At 41.1% G+C, this 16837-nt stretch overlaps 1 protein-coding gene across 1 annotated transcript in view; it reads right to left on the reverse strand.

Moving 5' to 3' along the window:
• zanl (zonadhesin, like) overlaps nucleotides 1-16837 on the reverse strand; it is a gene marked incomplete at both ends in the record, with an annotated part of 53800 nt that extends 36963 nt beyond the window's left edge. Inside the window, 17 exons of the mRNA XM_079580136.1 lie at nucleotides 1136-1274; nucleotides 2380-2508; nucleotides 2693-2841; nucleotides 3640-3881; nucleotides 4156-4297; nucleotides 5470-5663; nucleotides 5739-6686; nucleotides 6766-6844; nucleotides 6933-7030; nucleotides 7118-7282; nucleotides 9351-9500; nucleotides 9587-9671; nucleotides 10958-11217; nucleotides 11372-11521; nucleotides 13312-13365; nucleotides 14353-14369; nucleotides 16830-16837. Coding sequence (XP_079436262.1) covers nucleotides 1136-1274; nucleotides 2380-2508; nucleotides 2693-2841; nucleotides 3640-3881; nucleotides 4156-4297; nucleotides 5470-5663; nucleotides 5739-6686; nucleotides 6766-6844; nucleotides 6933-7030; nucleotides 7118-7282; nucleotides 9351-9500; nucleotides 9587-9671; nucleotides 10958-11217; nucleotides 11372-11521; nucleotides 13312-13365; nucleotides 14353-14369; nucleotides 16830-16837 — 3009 coding nt within the window. The remainder of the gene's footprint in view (nucleotides 1-1135; nucleotides 1275-2379; nucleotides 2509-2692; nucleotides 2842-3639; nucleotides 3882-4155; nucleotides 4298-5469; nucleotides 5664-5738; nucleotides 6687-6765; nucleotides 6845-6932; nucleotides 7031-7117; nucleotides 7283-9350; nucleotides 9501-9586; nucleotides 9672-10957; nucleotides 11218-11371; nucleotides 11522-13311; nucleotides 13366-14352; nucleotides 14370-16829) is intronic.

A 16837-nucleotide genomic window follows, 5' to 3' on the forward strand; every position in this document is an offset into this window, starting at 1 on the left:
ATACACAAGGCAATTCAAAGTGCTTCACAGTTAAAGCAGCATAAAATATAAGAAAAACAAATCAATCAATAAAAACATCAACATAAAATGAATCAATTACAGAAAGAGGCAAGAGTGTAGATAAAATACTTTCAGTTATATGCATTTTGTAAGTCTTGTTTTTACCCGCTCTGTCTTGAGCACTATTTCACTCTGTCTTGAGCACTATTTTTAAGTCTTGTTTTGACTCGCTCTGTCTTGAGCACTATTTTTAAGTCTTGTATTGACTCGCTCTGTCTTGAGCACTATTTCACTCTGTCTTGAGCACTATTTTGCTCTGTCTTGACACTATTTTTAAGTCTTGTTTTGACTCACTCTGTCTGGAGCACTATTTTTAAGTCTTGTATTGACTCGCTCTGTCTTGAGCACTATTTTGCTCTGTCTTGACACTATTTTTAAGTCTTGTTTTGACTCACTCTGTCTTGAGCACTATTTCACTATGTCTTGAGCACTATTTCACTATGTCTTGAGCACTACTTTTAAGTCTTGTTTTGACTTGTTCTGTCTTGAGCACTATTTTTAAGTCTTGTTTTGACTCGCTCTGTCTTGAGCACTATTTCACTCTGTCTTGAGCACTATTTTTAAGTCTTGTTTTGACTCACTCTGTCTTGAGCACTATTTTGCTCTGTCTTGACACTATTTTTAAGTCTTGTTTTGACTCACTCTGTCTTGAGCACTATTTTGCTCTGTCTTGAGCACTATTTTTAAGTCTTGTATTGACTCGCTCTGTCTTGAGCACTATTTTTAAGTCTTGTTTTGACTCGCTCCGTCTTGAGCACTATTTCACTCTGTCCTGACACTATTTTTAAGTCTTGTTTTGACTCGACAATAAGCTAGCTTTGTTTTGCTCAACATTTATCTCAACATTAAGTGGCCATCCACACAGAAAACGACACTGATCACAAAACAGGTTAGCATTTGGTCAGGCATTGGCCCAAATTAGCATAAATGCACACTTCCTGTCCTGCAGATAGGCCAACTGAACATAGCCAAAGATCTGGAGAAAGTCTGTCCCGGCAACACCAGGAGGTCCACAGAGTCTACAACCTGCCTATACATGGGTGCAAAAATGTAAATGTGTTTGTGCCCATCTTACGTTAGGGTTGACTTTAGGGTGGCATTTGGCAAACGGGCCGTCTTTGTCCAGCAACATCCCACAAAATCCGGAGGACTCGTACAAATCCTGCTCTTCATCGGTGCACCCAGGGACTGTGGTGTTGGGTTTGACGTTGCAGCTGTTGTCAATAAGAAATAAAGGGCATGAGCGACACCGAGAGAAAAAAACCTGTGCCGTCTTGGAGAAAGGGTGAGGCTGGGTAATATAACATGTGCGATACAAGCGCCTTCTCACTTTTACTGTATTTTGGCTGGGGGTGCAACTTATATATCAAAATATATCATTTGCCCAGGTAGTTGCCAAAGCTGGTGCCACTTATACTCCAGAGAGACTTATATATGTTTTTTTCCTCTTCATTACACATTTTTTGACTGGTGCGACTTATACTCCAGAGCGACTTATATATGTTTTTTTCCTCTTCATTACACATTTTTTGACTGGTGCGACTTATACTCCAGAGTGACTTATATATGTTTTTTTCCTCTTCATTACACATTTTTTGACTGGTATGACTTATACTCCAGAGAGACTTCTATATGTTTTTTTCCTCTTCATTACACATTTTTTGACTGGTGCGACTTATACTCCAGAGCGACTTATATATGTTTTTTTCCTCTTCATTACACATTTTTTGACTGGTATGACTTATACTCCAGAGCGACTTAAATATGTTTTTTTCCTCTTCATTACACATTTTTTGACTGGTGCGACAAAAACTCCAGAGTGACTTATATATGTTTTTTTCCTCTTCATTACACATTTTTTGACCGGTGCGATTTATTCTCCGGAGTGACTTATAGTCCGGAAAATATGGTAGTTCCTAAGTTTCTGCTCGCTCTTGTTGTAACAGTGGTTGAAGGGGGAAAGAACAAATACCAGTGAGACTGTTTTTGTGTAAACAAAGCATACGGTGGGTGTGGTTATGGCGGTCCTGACTCCTCCCACTAGGCCTGGGCAGATTTTAGAAATAGACCTTATGTGTGTAACCAGTCCTACATTAGACTACAAGAGCAAGAAGAAGGAAACGAAACATCATCCCAGTCCAGGCAGCCATATTTAAATTTCAACCTCGCTGTAAAATTCCAGGACAACCGAGAGCCTACACAAACGTATGCATTTTGTCCATAGCCCAGTTTTCCAAAGTTACATAACATGAATGTAACACTGAACAAAGACACATCTAAGAATAAATCTTCTCTCTCAAATAAACTGGTTTTACTTACAGTGGGTTAGTGTTCCAGCTATGGCCAAAGTCATTGGCGCTGTTGGTCAGAGATCCGTCGGGTTTCCTGAAGTCGTCCTTAGCGTCTCCATCATAGTCTCCACAAAGTCCGCACAATTCCGTTTGGAAGCTGCAGAGGACAGTCGGTAAAGATGAAATAAAAAAACATCCTAACCTTTCACTGTAGCAGACACTATTAATCGTGTCTCTGACGTATGGCACACTCGAGATGGTGTATGGGCTAAACGCACGGTTTGCCTTTATAAAATGTCTCGGAAGTGCCGCCAACGACCTGACTCGTGATGTTTTCTTACTCTTTGGTCACTTTGACGTCCATGTAGTGGTTTCCATCGTATCGAACGGTGACGCCGAAGGCCAGTGCCACAGTGTAGTGCTTCCCGGACTTGAACACAGACACTCCAGGTGCTGGATCCACAGGCAAGTTCACATTGGTCCCATTGATCTGGGGATAGAGAATGAATTTTTATATGATTAGTAGGAGTTAGTGTCTTATTAGGGTTTGGGTCTTACTCGGAGCTCACTTTTTAATCAGAATGTAATGTAAATAATAAAGAGAAAGATGTTTGGTCATTCCCGCTAGTGGCGTTGTGGAGCTACGGTACATGAGAAACTACCTTTTGCCACATTTTATGAACTCTGAATGCAACGTAATGGGGTTAATTAGAATTAGAATTTAGACAAATGCGTTCGAAATACTTTAAAAGCAAGTTTTTAGCTTTTAGATACAGACGGCATCCAGTCATAGGAAGGAAGTCTGATTTGGGAGACACCATTTTCTTTGCTCTTTTTAATCCCTTTTCTGGCGGAATATAAACTTATTTATCACATACAAATAAAGTACAGTCTGAAACAGGTCCACATGGATGTTTTTTTTACAGCAGATTCTCAGGTAGAAGCGGGAAACCGGCAGTCCTGGCTAGCGTTAGCATGTAGCATAATGCTAACATGACGCATCATCTTAGCATTCTCGGTTATTTATGTATTTATGAGCTGCTGAACCACTTTGCTCCTCTCCATACTGTATGTCTTTGTATCTATATTGTAGAAAACTATATTTCAGTATTTGTTAAAGTAGCTTTGGAGTAGATTTTTCAATGCGCGCCCAACTGGACCAAACCGGACCCAGAGCAAGGATTGGACTTCTTCCAGGGAGCAGCACTGTTAACATTGTAAAGCGGGAAACACCCACAAACCGTCCCGCCCTGCCCCTACGGAAATGCACCTACTGACAGAATCCTACCTGCACAGTGCCGCCTTTCAGGATAGAAATCTTGAGCATGTACACGTGGGTGTGCACAGCTTTCACGTAGGAGATGGAGGGATTATTCCAGCGGTTCTCATTGTCAGTGTGGACCTCGAAGTACGGCCCCGTTTTGTTGCAAGGAGCGGACATCAAGTAACTGCAGTTCCCCATGAAGTTGTACTTGCGCTTGTCAAATGTGGTGTAATGAGGATCTCCAGAAGCAATGCAAGTGGATGTACCTGCAAAAAAAGAACGTGACATTTTCTGTGTTTGAGTATTCAGAAAAAAAAAACCCTGAATGACCATGTCAACAAAGTGGCAGGCAGTGACTTTATAATTCACAGTTTGAGTCAATCACTGCCATGAGCAAAAATGACGCTTCTTTTACCAAAATCTACTGTCATTATGTGCCAGGTAAGGTCAGAGATACTCACTCGAACTGAAAAACGAGTGTCATGAGGTGAATTGAGAGCTAAATATCAAACAATGAAATGCACGTTTTCTGAAAATGACCTTTAGGGTAGCATCCTGCGACACCGTTCACCTCCCGACACTCTTCCGTGGGGTCACATGAGTTATCCACACATTCCAGAGTGTAGTTTCCAGCGCAGCGACAAAGCTTCGAACAGCCATCTCCAAACAGAATTTCACCAGGCTAGGATTACAAAAGACACAAATGTGTTAGCAGAACTGACATTCGTTATTCTCGGAAGGCATCAGGGAAAGGTTTTTAACCTCTTAACTCCCACCTGAACCGAGAGGATCTTTTTCCTCACGTCATCAGATTTTTCTTTCCATCATTTTTTTGTTGGGTATTCAACTCATTTTTGTAACTTTTTTGTCATTTTATGTCACATTTTTTTGTCATTTTTTTGGTCAATTTTTTTTTTATCACATTTTTGTCATTTTGTGGTCATTTTTTGGAGAAATTTTTGTCATTTTTTTGTCACATTTTTATCACATTTTTATCAAATTTTGTCAATTTTTTTTTGTCATTTTTTGTCACATTTTTGTCATTTTTATCACATTTTTGTCAAATTTTGTCAATTTTTTTTTGTCATTTTTTGTCACATTTTTGTCATTTTTTGTCACATTTTGTCACATTTTGTCAATTTCTTGTGACATTTTTGTGACATTTTGCCACTTTTTCATCAAGTAATCAATTTTTTGTCAATGTTTTCTCACTTTTTTGTCACATTTCCATCATTGTTTTCGTCTCAGTTTTGTTGCTATTTTCACAGCTTTTTTCCAAAAGCTTTTGGACTGGGGTAAAGCCAAACTGGAGAAAATGTGCTCGGTTCAGGTGGGAGTTAAGGGGTTAAAGGTTTAACATTACAATTTATTCAGGCTTTTACACTTGATTCTGTCAACCTTGAGCCTTTTTTAGTATAAGTTATACTAAAATAAAAAATAAAAAACCCTCAGTTTTAAGACTTGGTTGGTCTCCCCCAGGGGTAGATATTTATTTCCTCGGTAAAAGATGGGGGATCAGGGACTCTCCCTGCTGGCCCAAAACTCAATGCTTAACACAAAAATAAAATAATAAAGGAAAAGTTGAAAGAATTATCTGATCATATTTTCAGTGTTTCTGGAGTTTTTCATTGGGAATTTAGGGGGTAAAAAGGTCAAAGATTACAACACATTTGCTATGGCATCTCACCCTTTGGGCACATAGTGTGTCTGAACCTGGACCTGACCAACTGCAGCAGCCACAGATCATAACAGTTAGCTCAATCCTGGCGGCCACTTTGTTTGGTCAATCACCCGAGGAGCAACAGGATATATGCTAGTGGGCCGGATTTTGCTGCCCCTGGTCTAAATCATTACCTCGTAGTAGTTGTTTTCATCATCCAGGCAGCCACATTTCTCCAGAGGCACACAACGGCGTCCCTTGAAGACATAGCCAGGTTTGCAGAAACAGCCACTGATGCAGGAGCCAGAGCAGTCGCTGGATGGTTCCTGGCAGGTGGGGATACAGGGAGGGCCGCACTCAATGTACTCAGAGTCAGGAGGGCAGGGAACTGTGTGGGACCAGATGAAGAATGGATGAGATCATTCTCTACAAACAAAGTCAGAGGTAGAAGGAGAATACTCACTTGGAGGTGTTGGGGTGGTAGGTTTTGGTGTGGTTGTTCCAGGAGTTGATGGCTTCGGAGTAGAAGGTCCTGGTGTTGGTGGTTTTGGCGTTGTTGGTCCAGGAGTTGACGGCTTCGGAGTAGAAGGTCCCGGTGTCGATGGTTTTGGTGTTGTTGGTCCAGGAGTTGATGGCTTTGGAGTAGAAGGCCCTGGTGTTGGTGGTTTTGGTGTTGTTGGTCCAGGAGTTGATGGCTTCGGAGTAGAAGGCCCTGGTGTTGGTGGTTTTGGTGTTGTTGGTCCAGGAGTTGACGGCTTCGGAGTAGAAGGCCCCGGTGTCGATGGTTTTGGTGTTGTTGGTCCAGGAGTTGATGGCTTCGGAGTAGAAGGTCCTGGTGTTGGTGGTTTTGGCGTTGTGGGTCCTGGTGTAGATGGCTTTGGCGTTGTGGGTCCTGGTGTAGATGGTTTTGGCGTTGTGGGTCCTGGTGTAGATGGTTTTGGCGTTGTGGGTCCTGGTGTAGATGGTTTTGGCGTTGTGGGTCCTGGTGTAGATGGTTTTGGCGTTGTGGGTCCTGGTGTAGATGGTTTTGGAGTAGAAGGCCCTGGTGTAGATGGTTTTGGCGTTGTGGGTCCTGGTGTAGATGGTTTTGGCGTTGTGGGTCCTGGTGTAGATGGCTTTGGCGTTGTGGGTCCTGGTGTAGATGGTTTTGGCGTTGTGGGTCCTGGTGTAGATGGTTTTGGCGTTGTGGGTCCTGGTGTAGATGGTTTTGGCGTTGTGGGTCCTGGTGTCGATGGTTTTGGAGTAGAAGGACCTGGTGTTGGTGGTTTTGGCGTTGTGGGTCCTGGTGTTGATGGTTTTGGTGTTGTTGGCCCAGGTGTTGATGGTCTTGGTGTTGTTGGCCCAGGTGTTGATGGCTTTGGTGTGCTGGGCCCTGCAGTTGTCACTGGTGGCGCAGGAGTTGTTGGAGGAGCTATAATGATTAAACATTTTGTGTCAGTTGTTATGAATAGCTCAGTAACAGTAAGGAAAACATTTGGTGCGATTCTTACGTTGGCAGCTCAATACACAGACGGCATCAACGGCAATATCAGTCTTAAGAGTTTCTCCAAATGTACCGACAATCACAAACTGAAATGTGGAAGAGTATATTCATGTGTGCAACCATAGAGAAAGGTTAAAATACAACACGTGTTTATTTAAAACTGATTTATTTTACCTTGAAAGGAGAGGAACCCAGATACTGGACAAATGCAGGCTTCCAGCCTTGACCCTGATTTCCCTTTTTAGAGAAGAGTGCAGGTCCTAGAGCTCCACCTGAATGTTTCCAAGATAGATCATCAACACCAGGCCAACATTCATATTGCACTTTTCATTTTTGACAACAGTATTATGTACGTTTACCTGACATGGCATGGACACTTATCTCCATCTGGGTGCTGGTGCCGTACAGATAGTAGTAGAAGCTTAGTTCCAGACAGCCTGTGGACGGTGTTACCACTGGGCTTTCTATCTGAGACTGAGCTCCAGGTAAAGTTTCACTGGAATCCATTAGCATGTATTGGCCGACTGGAAGTTAGACAGATCAGACGTCAATTCATAGTCTGAATGTAATGATCAATTAATATATTGAAATACATATGAAAGGGCCCACATTATGCCACATTGTCTTTTGAGCTTTTATCATAATTTTTGTTAAAAAACAACATAATTGTTGTTAATGTTTTTCTTTCATGAAAAATGATAAACATGCCTCCCCTCAGGCATCATAAAATGATTACAAAGCCAGCTTGTTGATAGTCCTCCATGGCCTCTCCAAACTCCTCCTAGACCCGAGCTTTTGCCTCTGTACCGGCACACTTGGCCTGCTGGTACCGGTCAGACACCTCAGGAGTCGTACAAGCCAACAAGGCCAGATAGAACTCCTTCTTCCGCTTGGCGGTTGCCGGTGGATAATTTCTTGTTCATGAGTGAAGGACGGATGGAGCATGAGATTGATGGACAGATCAGGTGCAGTGTCTGCACTGCCTGACCTGCCAAACTACATGCTTTTTCAAAAGATATTTCAAAGACATGTAGTCTGTGAGCGAGCATGAGCTCAGCGATTTCCCAGTGGGCGTGATTGACAACTGGCATCAACCAATCAGACCAGGGGTGTCCAAACTACGGCCCGCGGGCCAACTGCAGCAATTTCTAAAAATATAATCGGAAAAAAAAATATATATTATTACTATTATTTTTTGCTTTAACTGAATATATATGAAATAAATGAAAATCCATTTAATAAAAGTTTTTTTTTTTTTTTTTTACTTTAAGCATGTTCAATTAAAAAGCATCAGGGTTTCCCACTAATACATTAGTTTGTACCAAAAAAAGCTGTACCCTGTGTATATTAACCAGAGATTATTCTTTTCATAGCAGCGTAATAGTCAAAAATAGTTTTTATTTATTGCTTAAAATGCACCAGAATGCAGGAAAACGCAAATAATTAAAAAAAATCCCCCCCTGGAGGCCGCTCTCTCCCACCACAGTCCCCTTGAAATCTGTAGGAAACACTGAGCATAGTTAACACTTGATTTTTGATTTTACATACAATAGAGGTGAAGTTATATATCTGACCTCGACTGAGTGCGGCCCAGATGTTTTTCTGTATGTGGCCCCTCAGTGAGAAAAGTTTGGACACCCCTGAATTAGAGCAACGCTGGATACGTCGCAGAAACAAGCGTCCTTTTTTACGAGGAACGCTTCCAATGCGGTTTCTTGCTCCGGTTTTAGGGATTTTATACTTTCCAAATTTTTTAAAAGAGACGAAAGAGCAGAAGACAACGGTGTGTCGGTCGGCACGCCGCCATCTTTAATGTTTATTGGTAGAGTGCGTGGTGGTGACGGGTGACGGCTTCCGTCTCTTGGTGCGTGATTGGACTGTTACGGGTAATAGCGTGAAATGATAGGCTGCGAGCAGCTGCCCAGACGGTTTTTCTTTTGAACAGAAAGGACAGGTAAGTGTTTGCAGTATCAGTCTGTTATGATGAAAAAAGAGTTGCGTTGAAAGGCAAAGCTTGATTTACCGGTTGATCTACGTTCCTACCCTCACCTACGGTCATGACATCTGGACAATGACCAGAAGGACAAGGTCGGAAATACAAGCGGCTGAAATAAGTTTCCTTCGCAGGGTGGCTGGGGATGATGAGCTCTAGCCTTCCAAGGGAAGCGCAGAGTAGAGCTGTCCCCCCTAAGGTCAACTCAGGTGGCCTGGGCATCTGTTTCGGATACCTCCTGGGAGGTGTTCCAGGCGAATCCTATTGAGAGGAGGCTCCCGAGGAAGACCCAGGACCTTCTGGAGTGACTATGTCTCTAAGCTGGCCCGGGAACACCTTGGTATCTCCCAGATAAGCTGGAGGATGGATGCATGGAGAGGGAAGTCTGGGTATCTCTGGTCATACTGCCCACGCTCTGATAAAGAAACTAGATGGATGGATCTTGTTGATCACTGGTCGCTCAAAAAGCAACATTTCAAGACATTTGAACATGTAATGAACATGCTAAAATAATCCTAAGGTATAGAATTTTTTGTGAAATGTTCACTGTTATGCATAATATAATAGGACCGTACAAATAAACAGAGACCAAGTCTTACACCCAGGTTTCGAATAGTCATCATCAGGGCCAGTGTCCGGAGTGTCAGTTTGCCCATTCCACTGTTCAAATCCAAAAATATCAGGATCTGAGGCTACGGTCCACCCACAAAGATCATCGAGTACGTCAAAATCACAACCAGTCAGGCAAGCTGTGGACAGAAAAACATGTAAGAACATGGATGGACTATCTTATCAAACGTTATCTGGGAACAAGACTATTGGAACGCTGACTCACAAGGACACGCTCCCTCTGAAATGACTATGTTGTCCAGTGCAGAGTCACAGGAAGGAGTAAAACCTCTCTCAGCTTCAAACACCACCTTAAACAAGAGCAAGATTACTTATTTTTGTTTACTTAGCTATGTCACATTAACAGTTGGTTCTATCACAGGAGATAACGTCAGTGATAATTGTCCAGTTTGCTCTCCTATGACGTTCACTAGAAATATACATCAAGCAATATCAGCTCTTTGTCAAAGATCTCTGCATAACATTACACCTTCTGTTTACAGGTTTTTGATTTTGACTTGGATTGAATGGGTTATTACAAACGAGAGATGTCTAGTTTACCAAAAAGTAAATAAGATAGCCCAAATTGTTTATAGTACGTGTACAATGTCGAATTTGCACATTATACACACAACTGCCTTCAAGTTCAAATGTGTCTATCTGCATCAAATAAAAGCATTCATTTACAATGTCTCACCTTCACACTTATGTTATTCAGATTACATTAAAGTGATAGTCTGGAAGATTGCAAAATGGGGAGGGAAACAGATTGATTTCAAAAGTAAACAATCAAGTCCCCTCCTGATTGGACCTGAAAGCTACTCCCAGTTTCAAAATGAGAGAGAGACATTTTCCCCTCACCGGAAAGCTCGTCTCATTGGTCAAGGTGATAGCCCTGGGAAATGTGATTAGTGTGTGAGATCATCAAGGGGCGGTATATTAATATGTTAACTCACGCCTGAACCGAGAAGATCTTTTTCCTCACGTCATCAGATTTTTTTTCCATCATTTCAACTCATTTTGTCATTTTTTGGTCATTTTTGGTCACATTTTTTTTCTTTTTTTGTCACATTTTTTGTCAATTTTTGATCACATTTTTGTCATTTTTTTGTCTCATTTTTTGTCTCATTTTTGTAATTTTTTTGTCAAATTGTTGTCACATTTTTGTCACATTTTTGTCCTTTTTTCGTCAATTTTTTGTCAATCTCTTGTGACATTTTTGTGACATTTTTGCCACTTTTTTATCAATTTTTCGTCACTTTTTTGTCACTTTTTCATCATTGTTTTCATCTCAGTTTTGTTGCTATTTTCACAGCTTTTTTCCAGAAGCTTTTGGACTGGGCTAAAGCCAAACTGGAGAAAATGTGCTCGGTTCAGGTGGGAGTTAAGGGGTTAATATTAATATAGATAATAATATACTATAGATATTCATATTACTTAAATTACATCAAATTGCAAACCCCAGTGCTTACTTAAATGCAATCTACTAAATCTTACTAAATTAAGAATTATTTGACCCCACAGATTGGATCTCCGTGACCATTCAAACCATTGAAATCATCAGTGGTCAAACACAGCCTCATCGTCGTGTCCTTACGTTGACGCCTGGTCTGCTGGGCACCGTGACCGCCCCCTTCAGCCAGGACGGACTCTGAAAGCCAGTCTTATTCCACACTTCCTCATCACCGCTGGGACTTCTGATCAAAACTCGGAGTGCGTTTTTGTCGTCAGATCCATACATGTGGTACCGGAAATGGACACAGAACTGAGAGGTCGACGGTGACAGGGCAGGACTCACGATACGAGCTTTCTGCCCGTTTGCTACATTGTCACACTCATGGTAGATGTAATATCCCTCTGCAGAGCAAAGAATGACATTTCAGTTGTTATTCAGAAAGGGGATCTTTGTACAGCGCTATTAACATGATATACAAGCCACGGAAAGTGCTTCTGTTGACTGATTCAGCCCTCGTGACCCTCTTTGTTATCTTTAAGGCGGTAAGAGACTCACTCCCGTCTGGGTAGTCCCCATCGGGTCCGGTCCCGTCGGTGGGTGTCTTTCCTTTGTGTCGGATCCAGTCCGACTGATCGCTCTGGTCCTGGGTGAACTGGCAGAACGGGCTGCTGTCCTGGTTAAAGTCACATGAAGTCAGCACGGCTCCTGAGAACAACAGAGATGCTTAGGTCACTGCTCGTTAGCCTCCGAGATTCTACTGACGAAAACAAACTAGCCAGTGTCGTTTTCTCACTACAGAGACATAATATCTTCCCATTAGACAAAGCTTATTCAGGCCCTGCACCACTATTTTAGTTCAGGTTTTTAGTGGGGACTTGGAACAAAATATTTTTTTGCAATATTTTGCAATACTTTTTGCCGCAATGCCAAAAGATGCCTAATTAAAGTATAGTAACATTCAATACTTCATGAAAAGGATGAATTGAAGTTAAAAGGATGAACTTGACATTTTTGCATTTCCAGTTACAATGTGCAGATGCTATTCCTCATAGTGTTGTTTATTTGTATTTTATAAAATGAGAAGCCTAGTTAAGTTTTTGATTGATTTGATTTGGCTTTTTTCTCTTGTACTTTTTTATAGTTACACAGCATTTCGTTACATTTTAATGGACTTTTCAATCTAAACACTTAACCCCTTAACTCCCACCTGAACCGAGCACATTTTCTCCAGTTTGGCTTTACCCCAATCCAAAAGCTCCTGGAAAAAAGCTGTGAAAATAGCGACAGAACTGAGACGAAAACAATGATGAAGATGTGACAAAAAAAGTGAGAAAACTTTGTCAAAAAAGTGATGAAAAAATGACAAAAATGTGACAAAAAATGGACAAAAAAAGGACAAAAAATGTGACAAAAATGTGACAAAAAATGACAAAAGTAATGATTAAAAAAAGACAAAAAATGTGACTAAAAATTACAAAAAATTGATTAAAAAAAATGACAAAAAAGTTACAAAATTAGTTGAATACCCCCCCCCCCCCCCCCCCAAAAAAAAAAGATGGAAAAAAATCGGATGACGTGAGGAAAAAGATCCATTTAGATGAGTTTTGTAGATCTTAGCTTTCAAATGAGGCGTTACACTGGCCTACAGGATTTGGGTAAAGCTGAACTGGAGAAAATGCTCTCTGTTCAGGCGGGAGTTAAGAGGTTAATAAATGTCAAATGGCATTGGGTTCATAACCTCTGGACACCTGACTGTTTTCTATTTACACATGTGAAGGTTAATATGTAATGTAAAATAATATAAATACTTATATTTATCGCGACACATATCGGACCAGCCCCTTGGGACTATATTGTAAGGCGTAATAATACCAGGAGTAATTTGGCATCCGCACAGTAAAGTGAAGACTACACCTGGTATTATTACGCCTTACAATATAGTTCCCCCTTTTATCCGCTTAGAAAATCCACATTGTTTAATTTTGTGTAATTATACTTTGTAGTGGAACACTTCACGTAACCATATTTAAATAGGGAAACCGTGGAAGAGCTTGGTAGCTTCTATCTTGACCTGTTTTGGAGCTATAGAGGAGAGAGGGAGAGGCTAAATGCTAACGCCGTCTGCGCTGTGTTTACGTGACTGAAGGCACGGGGGAAGATCAGACAGGTCCTGAAGAACTCGTCAAAGCTCAGGTAAGAACATATCTCAGTATGTAAAAACGGTGGCCTGTTCCTTTAAGGCGGGGGGTCAGAGGTCAACACTCATCTTTATCACACATATTCTTACGGTCTCTATAGACCTGCGACTCGTGTTGAATCACATCCTGTTAATAATTTCACATTAGGACCTGGGGGTGTTTATGGGCAAAGGAACAGCACGAACAGGTAAAGTCCACTTATCTGTGAGTGAGTCAGTGAGCGGCAGATCACAAGCTCTATACATAGAATATATAATATATATATTGTATATAATGTACACAAAAACAGAAGCCTACCTTCCTCTGCAAGGCTGTTCTGGAGGCTGCAAAAGAACAGGACACAAACATCAGCTGTGTGTTATTGTTTCATTCGGTTTCAATAAAAAAATGAAATAAAAAAAAATGTAAAGAACTTGGAAATAATATTGGCGTGCTTCTAAAATGAGGAAAAAAATAAGTATGATCAAATTTGGAAATGCCCACTCAATTCAAAATCATCGCTCCATTGGGAATGAAAAACAAATATTTTAAAAAAGATTAAAAAAATAAAAAAAATGTGATGGGTATATACAGTTAGATAGTATAAACCAGGGGTAGGCAACGTCAGGCCCACGGGCCAAATTTGGCCCTCCAGCCTAAAACCTTTGGCCCCAAGAGAATTTTGAAGAAACATTTATTCATAAATCAGAGACCAAATACGTGAAAAGTACTGTAAAATGTGGAATACTGTCAATATTTTCACATTTCCCAGCAAAACACCCCATTAGATCATATATTATGTGCAAAACATATATTTGTAGAGAAAAGGTGCTTTACTTTTGGGCTATAATTGTGAGCTTTGGCCCTTGGTGTTTTGGCAATAAAGAAAATCGGCCCTCCGTGACACAAACTTGCCTACCCCTGGTATAAATAATAATATAACAAAAATAATGCATAAATAGCCAGATAAAGAAAATAAAGTGTAATGGAGAAAAGCTGATTAAAACTTACCTCCCGCTTCTACAGCCGCAAACAAAAAACAACAGCGTTAAAATAGTCAATAATCCCTCCATCACGGCCAGCCTGGGTCGTGCGCCTGAGAGGACCAAGGTTCAGCCCGGGAGCCTTTATAAAGGACACTTGGCCCGTGTCTGGGTGGGGTGGGTGGGGGGGGTGGGTGAGTGGGTGGGTGTGGATGCTTTAAGTGTTTCCCATATAGACACACAACACTCTGAACACGCAGCTCTTCTCGGTCACGCTGTTTCCACTTCGCCGCTTAATCTTTGTTTATGGCGATTCTTTTTATGATGGATTATCTAAACGCGTTATCAGCAGGGCGGTTCAGGAGTGGGCTCACACGTTTGGAATCGTGAGCCCTGAACACAAACAAACAGGACATTTATTCATGGCTTATGATCTTATTTGTTACTTTTTTTTTTTTAAATGTGCATTATGTAACTTTTCATATGGAATAAAAAGTTGATGTTAGTGCATATTTGACCTTTCAGCTTGGTGTTTTTGCTTTCCATCCCAGTGACCTCTATGACCATGCACACTTGTTTTTTTTAGGGTTTCAGGACCAATTTTGTCTCAGGTTCGGGAGCGTCCGAAAGGTCACCGTTGTGGAAGGCAAAAATGTTCCTATAGCCGTTAGCATTAGCCAACAAACGTCACAAATTGTGAAGGATCCAGACGTTTTCAGCTGTTGTCACACATAAAGGTGAGGTCAATCATTAAAGCCACACCGTGTAACATTTCACCCGATAAATAGAACAAAATACAGGCTTTTGTTGCATTACTTTTTTTTTCATTGTTGAAAAATACCTAAACAAAATGACCAAACAAACATGCGTGTTTGCTGTCACCTCTCCTCAGACCTGACTGTGACTTTAGTGTGAGCGGGACGTCTCCAGCTCGTCTCCATGGTGATCATCGACTAAAGGCAGCCAAATAAATAGGTTTGGTCCTCATCCAAATCCATTGTTTGGTTACCCCCCCCTGCCAAAATAGACTTTTCTGTGTCAGCTGATCATTTGTATCGGCAACAGTATCATCCAAAATGTTACACAGTGTGCCTTTAATTCATGTACAGAGCTTTTGAGATTTGACTTAACCCTCGTGTGGCCTTCGCGGGTCTTTTTGACCCGCTGGCATGTTCCGGGCATTTGGATGCAAGGTGACACAAGGGGGCGCCCTTCCAACCTTCTCTGTGTAAACGTGAGTTGACTTTCTTCAGAGTTAGACTTTAGGTCAGACACCATGAGTGACAGTAACATGACGCTAAATACAGTGAGCTCTTTGTTTCCAAAAAGGCTGAGGCCTCATTGCTCTTCAGTCACAGACTGAGAAGTGAAGAAGGAAGTCATGGAGCTTCTGCTTTAGACAGAACTTCAGACTTCTGCTGCATGTGGGGGTCATATTATATCATATCAAATGTTGTAATCTGTAAAGCACTTTGTGATGCCTTTTGGTATGAAAAGCGCTTTATAAATAAAGTTTGATTGATTCATATTCTGAAACACAAATATGTAGTAAATACATAATATAGGGAAAATAATTACAATTACAAAAATGCTGTATCTAATAAAAAAAAAATGTTTTTTTTTTAATTTACTCTCATTCTAAAAAAGAAAACCCAAACAAACCCTAACCATTTGTATCTGCTGTAAAGTCATGTTTGTCCCAGTTCCTCTGAGTCGTGGTGCAGCAGGACTGACTCATGAGGTTCATTTCTTCAACAGTTACTATAGTAACGATTTTCTCCAAAGTAAAAGTAGATCTACCACAGTCCTGTCCACATCTGTCATGGTCCACCATGACTCACCACGACTCAGAGGAACTGGGACAAACATGACTCTACAGCAGATACACATGGTTACAGTTTGTTTGTATTTTTTTTTTTAGAATGAGAGTAAATAAAACAATTTTTTTGGTTAGATACATGATTTTCAAATATGTTTTCTTTATTATTATATTTTCTTTTTGTAATTGTAATAATTATTTCCATATATTATGTTTTTACTACAGATTTGAGTTTCAGAATATGATCAATCAATCTTTATTTATAAAGCACTTCGCATACCGAAAGGTATCAAAAGTGCTTTACAGATTACAACATTTGATATGATATAATATGACTCTTACATGCAGCAGAAGTCTGAAGTTCTGTCTAAAGCAGAAGCTCCATGACTTCCTTCTTCACTTCTCAGTCTGTGACTGAAGAGCAAAGAGGCCTCTGACTTTTTACTGCAAACAAAGAGCTCACTGTATTTAGCGTCATGTTACTGTCACTCATGGTGTCTGACCTAAAGTCTCACTCTGAAGAAAGTCAACTCACATTTACACAGAGAAGGTTGGAAGGGCGCCCCCTTGTGTCACCTTGCATCCAAATGCCCGGAACATGCCAGCGGGTCAAAAAGACCCGCGAAGGCCACACGAGGGTTAAGATACAAATTAGAATGTCAGAGTGGCCTCTCAGCTAAATGCTAATCAAGGCCACTAAAAATGTTAATGATAAGGGACGGGACGGGACTTTTCATACGACACAGTCACACCCAGAGTGCGTCACACATGAGAGGGAGGGGGCTCATTCACTCCGTGCTGATGCTGGTAAACTACATTTGTAGCCACAGTTCCCCTGGGGCAGACTGACAGAAGCGAGGCTGCTCACATCTGCGCCAACAGTCACAGCGACCACCGCCATCCACTCACACATGGCACGGCTGAAGTGTCTTGCCCAAGGACACAATGACAGTTTGCATCTGCAGGAGCCGGTCATGAGACTTTCTGTGATAAAGAAACCACAGAAAGTCTATAAATGCTATGACAAAACATACCTCGCCAT

The sequence above is a fragment of the Gobius niger genome, assembly GCF_951799975.1.
Source record: "Gobius niger genome assembly, chromosome: 21".
NCBI lineage: Eukaryota > Metazoa > Chordata > Actinopteri > Gobiiformes > Gobiidae > Gobius > Gobius niger.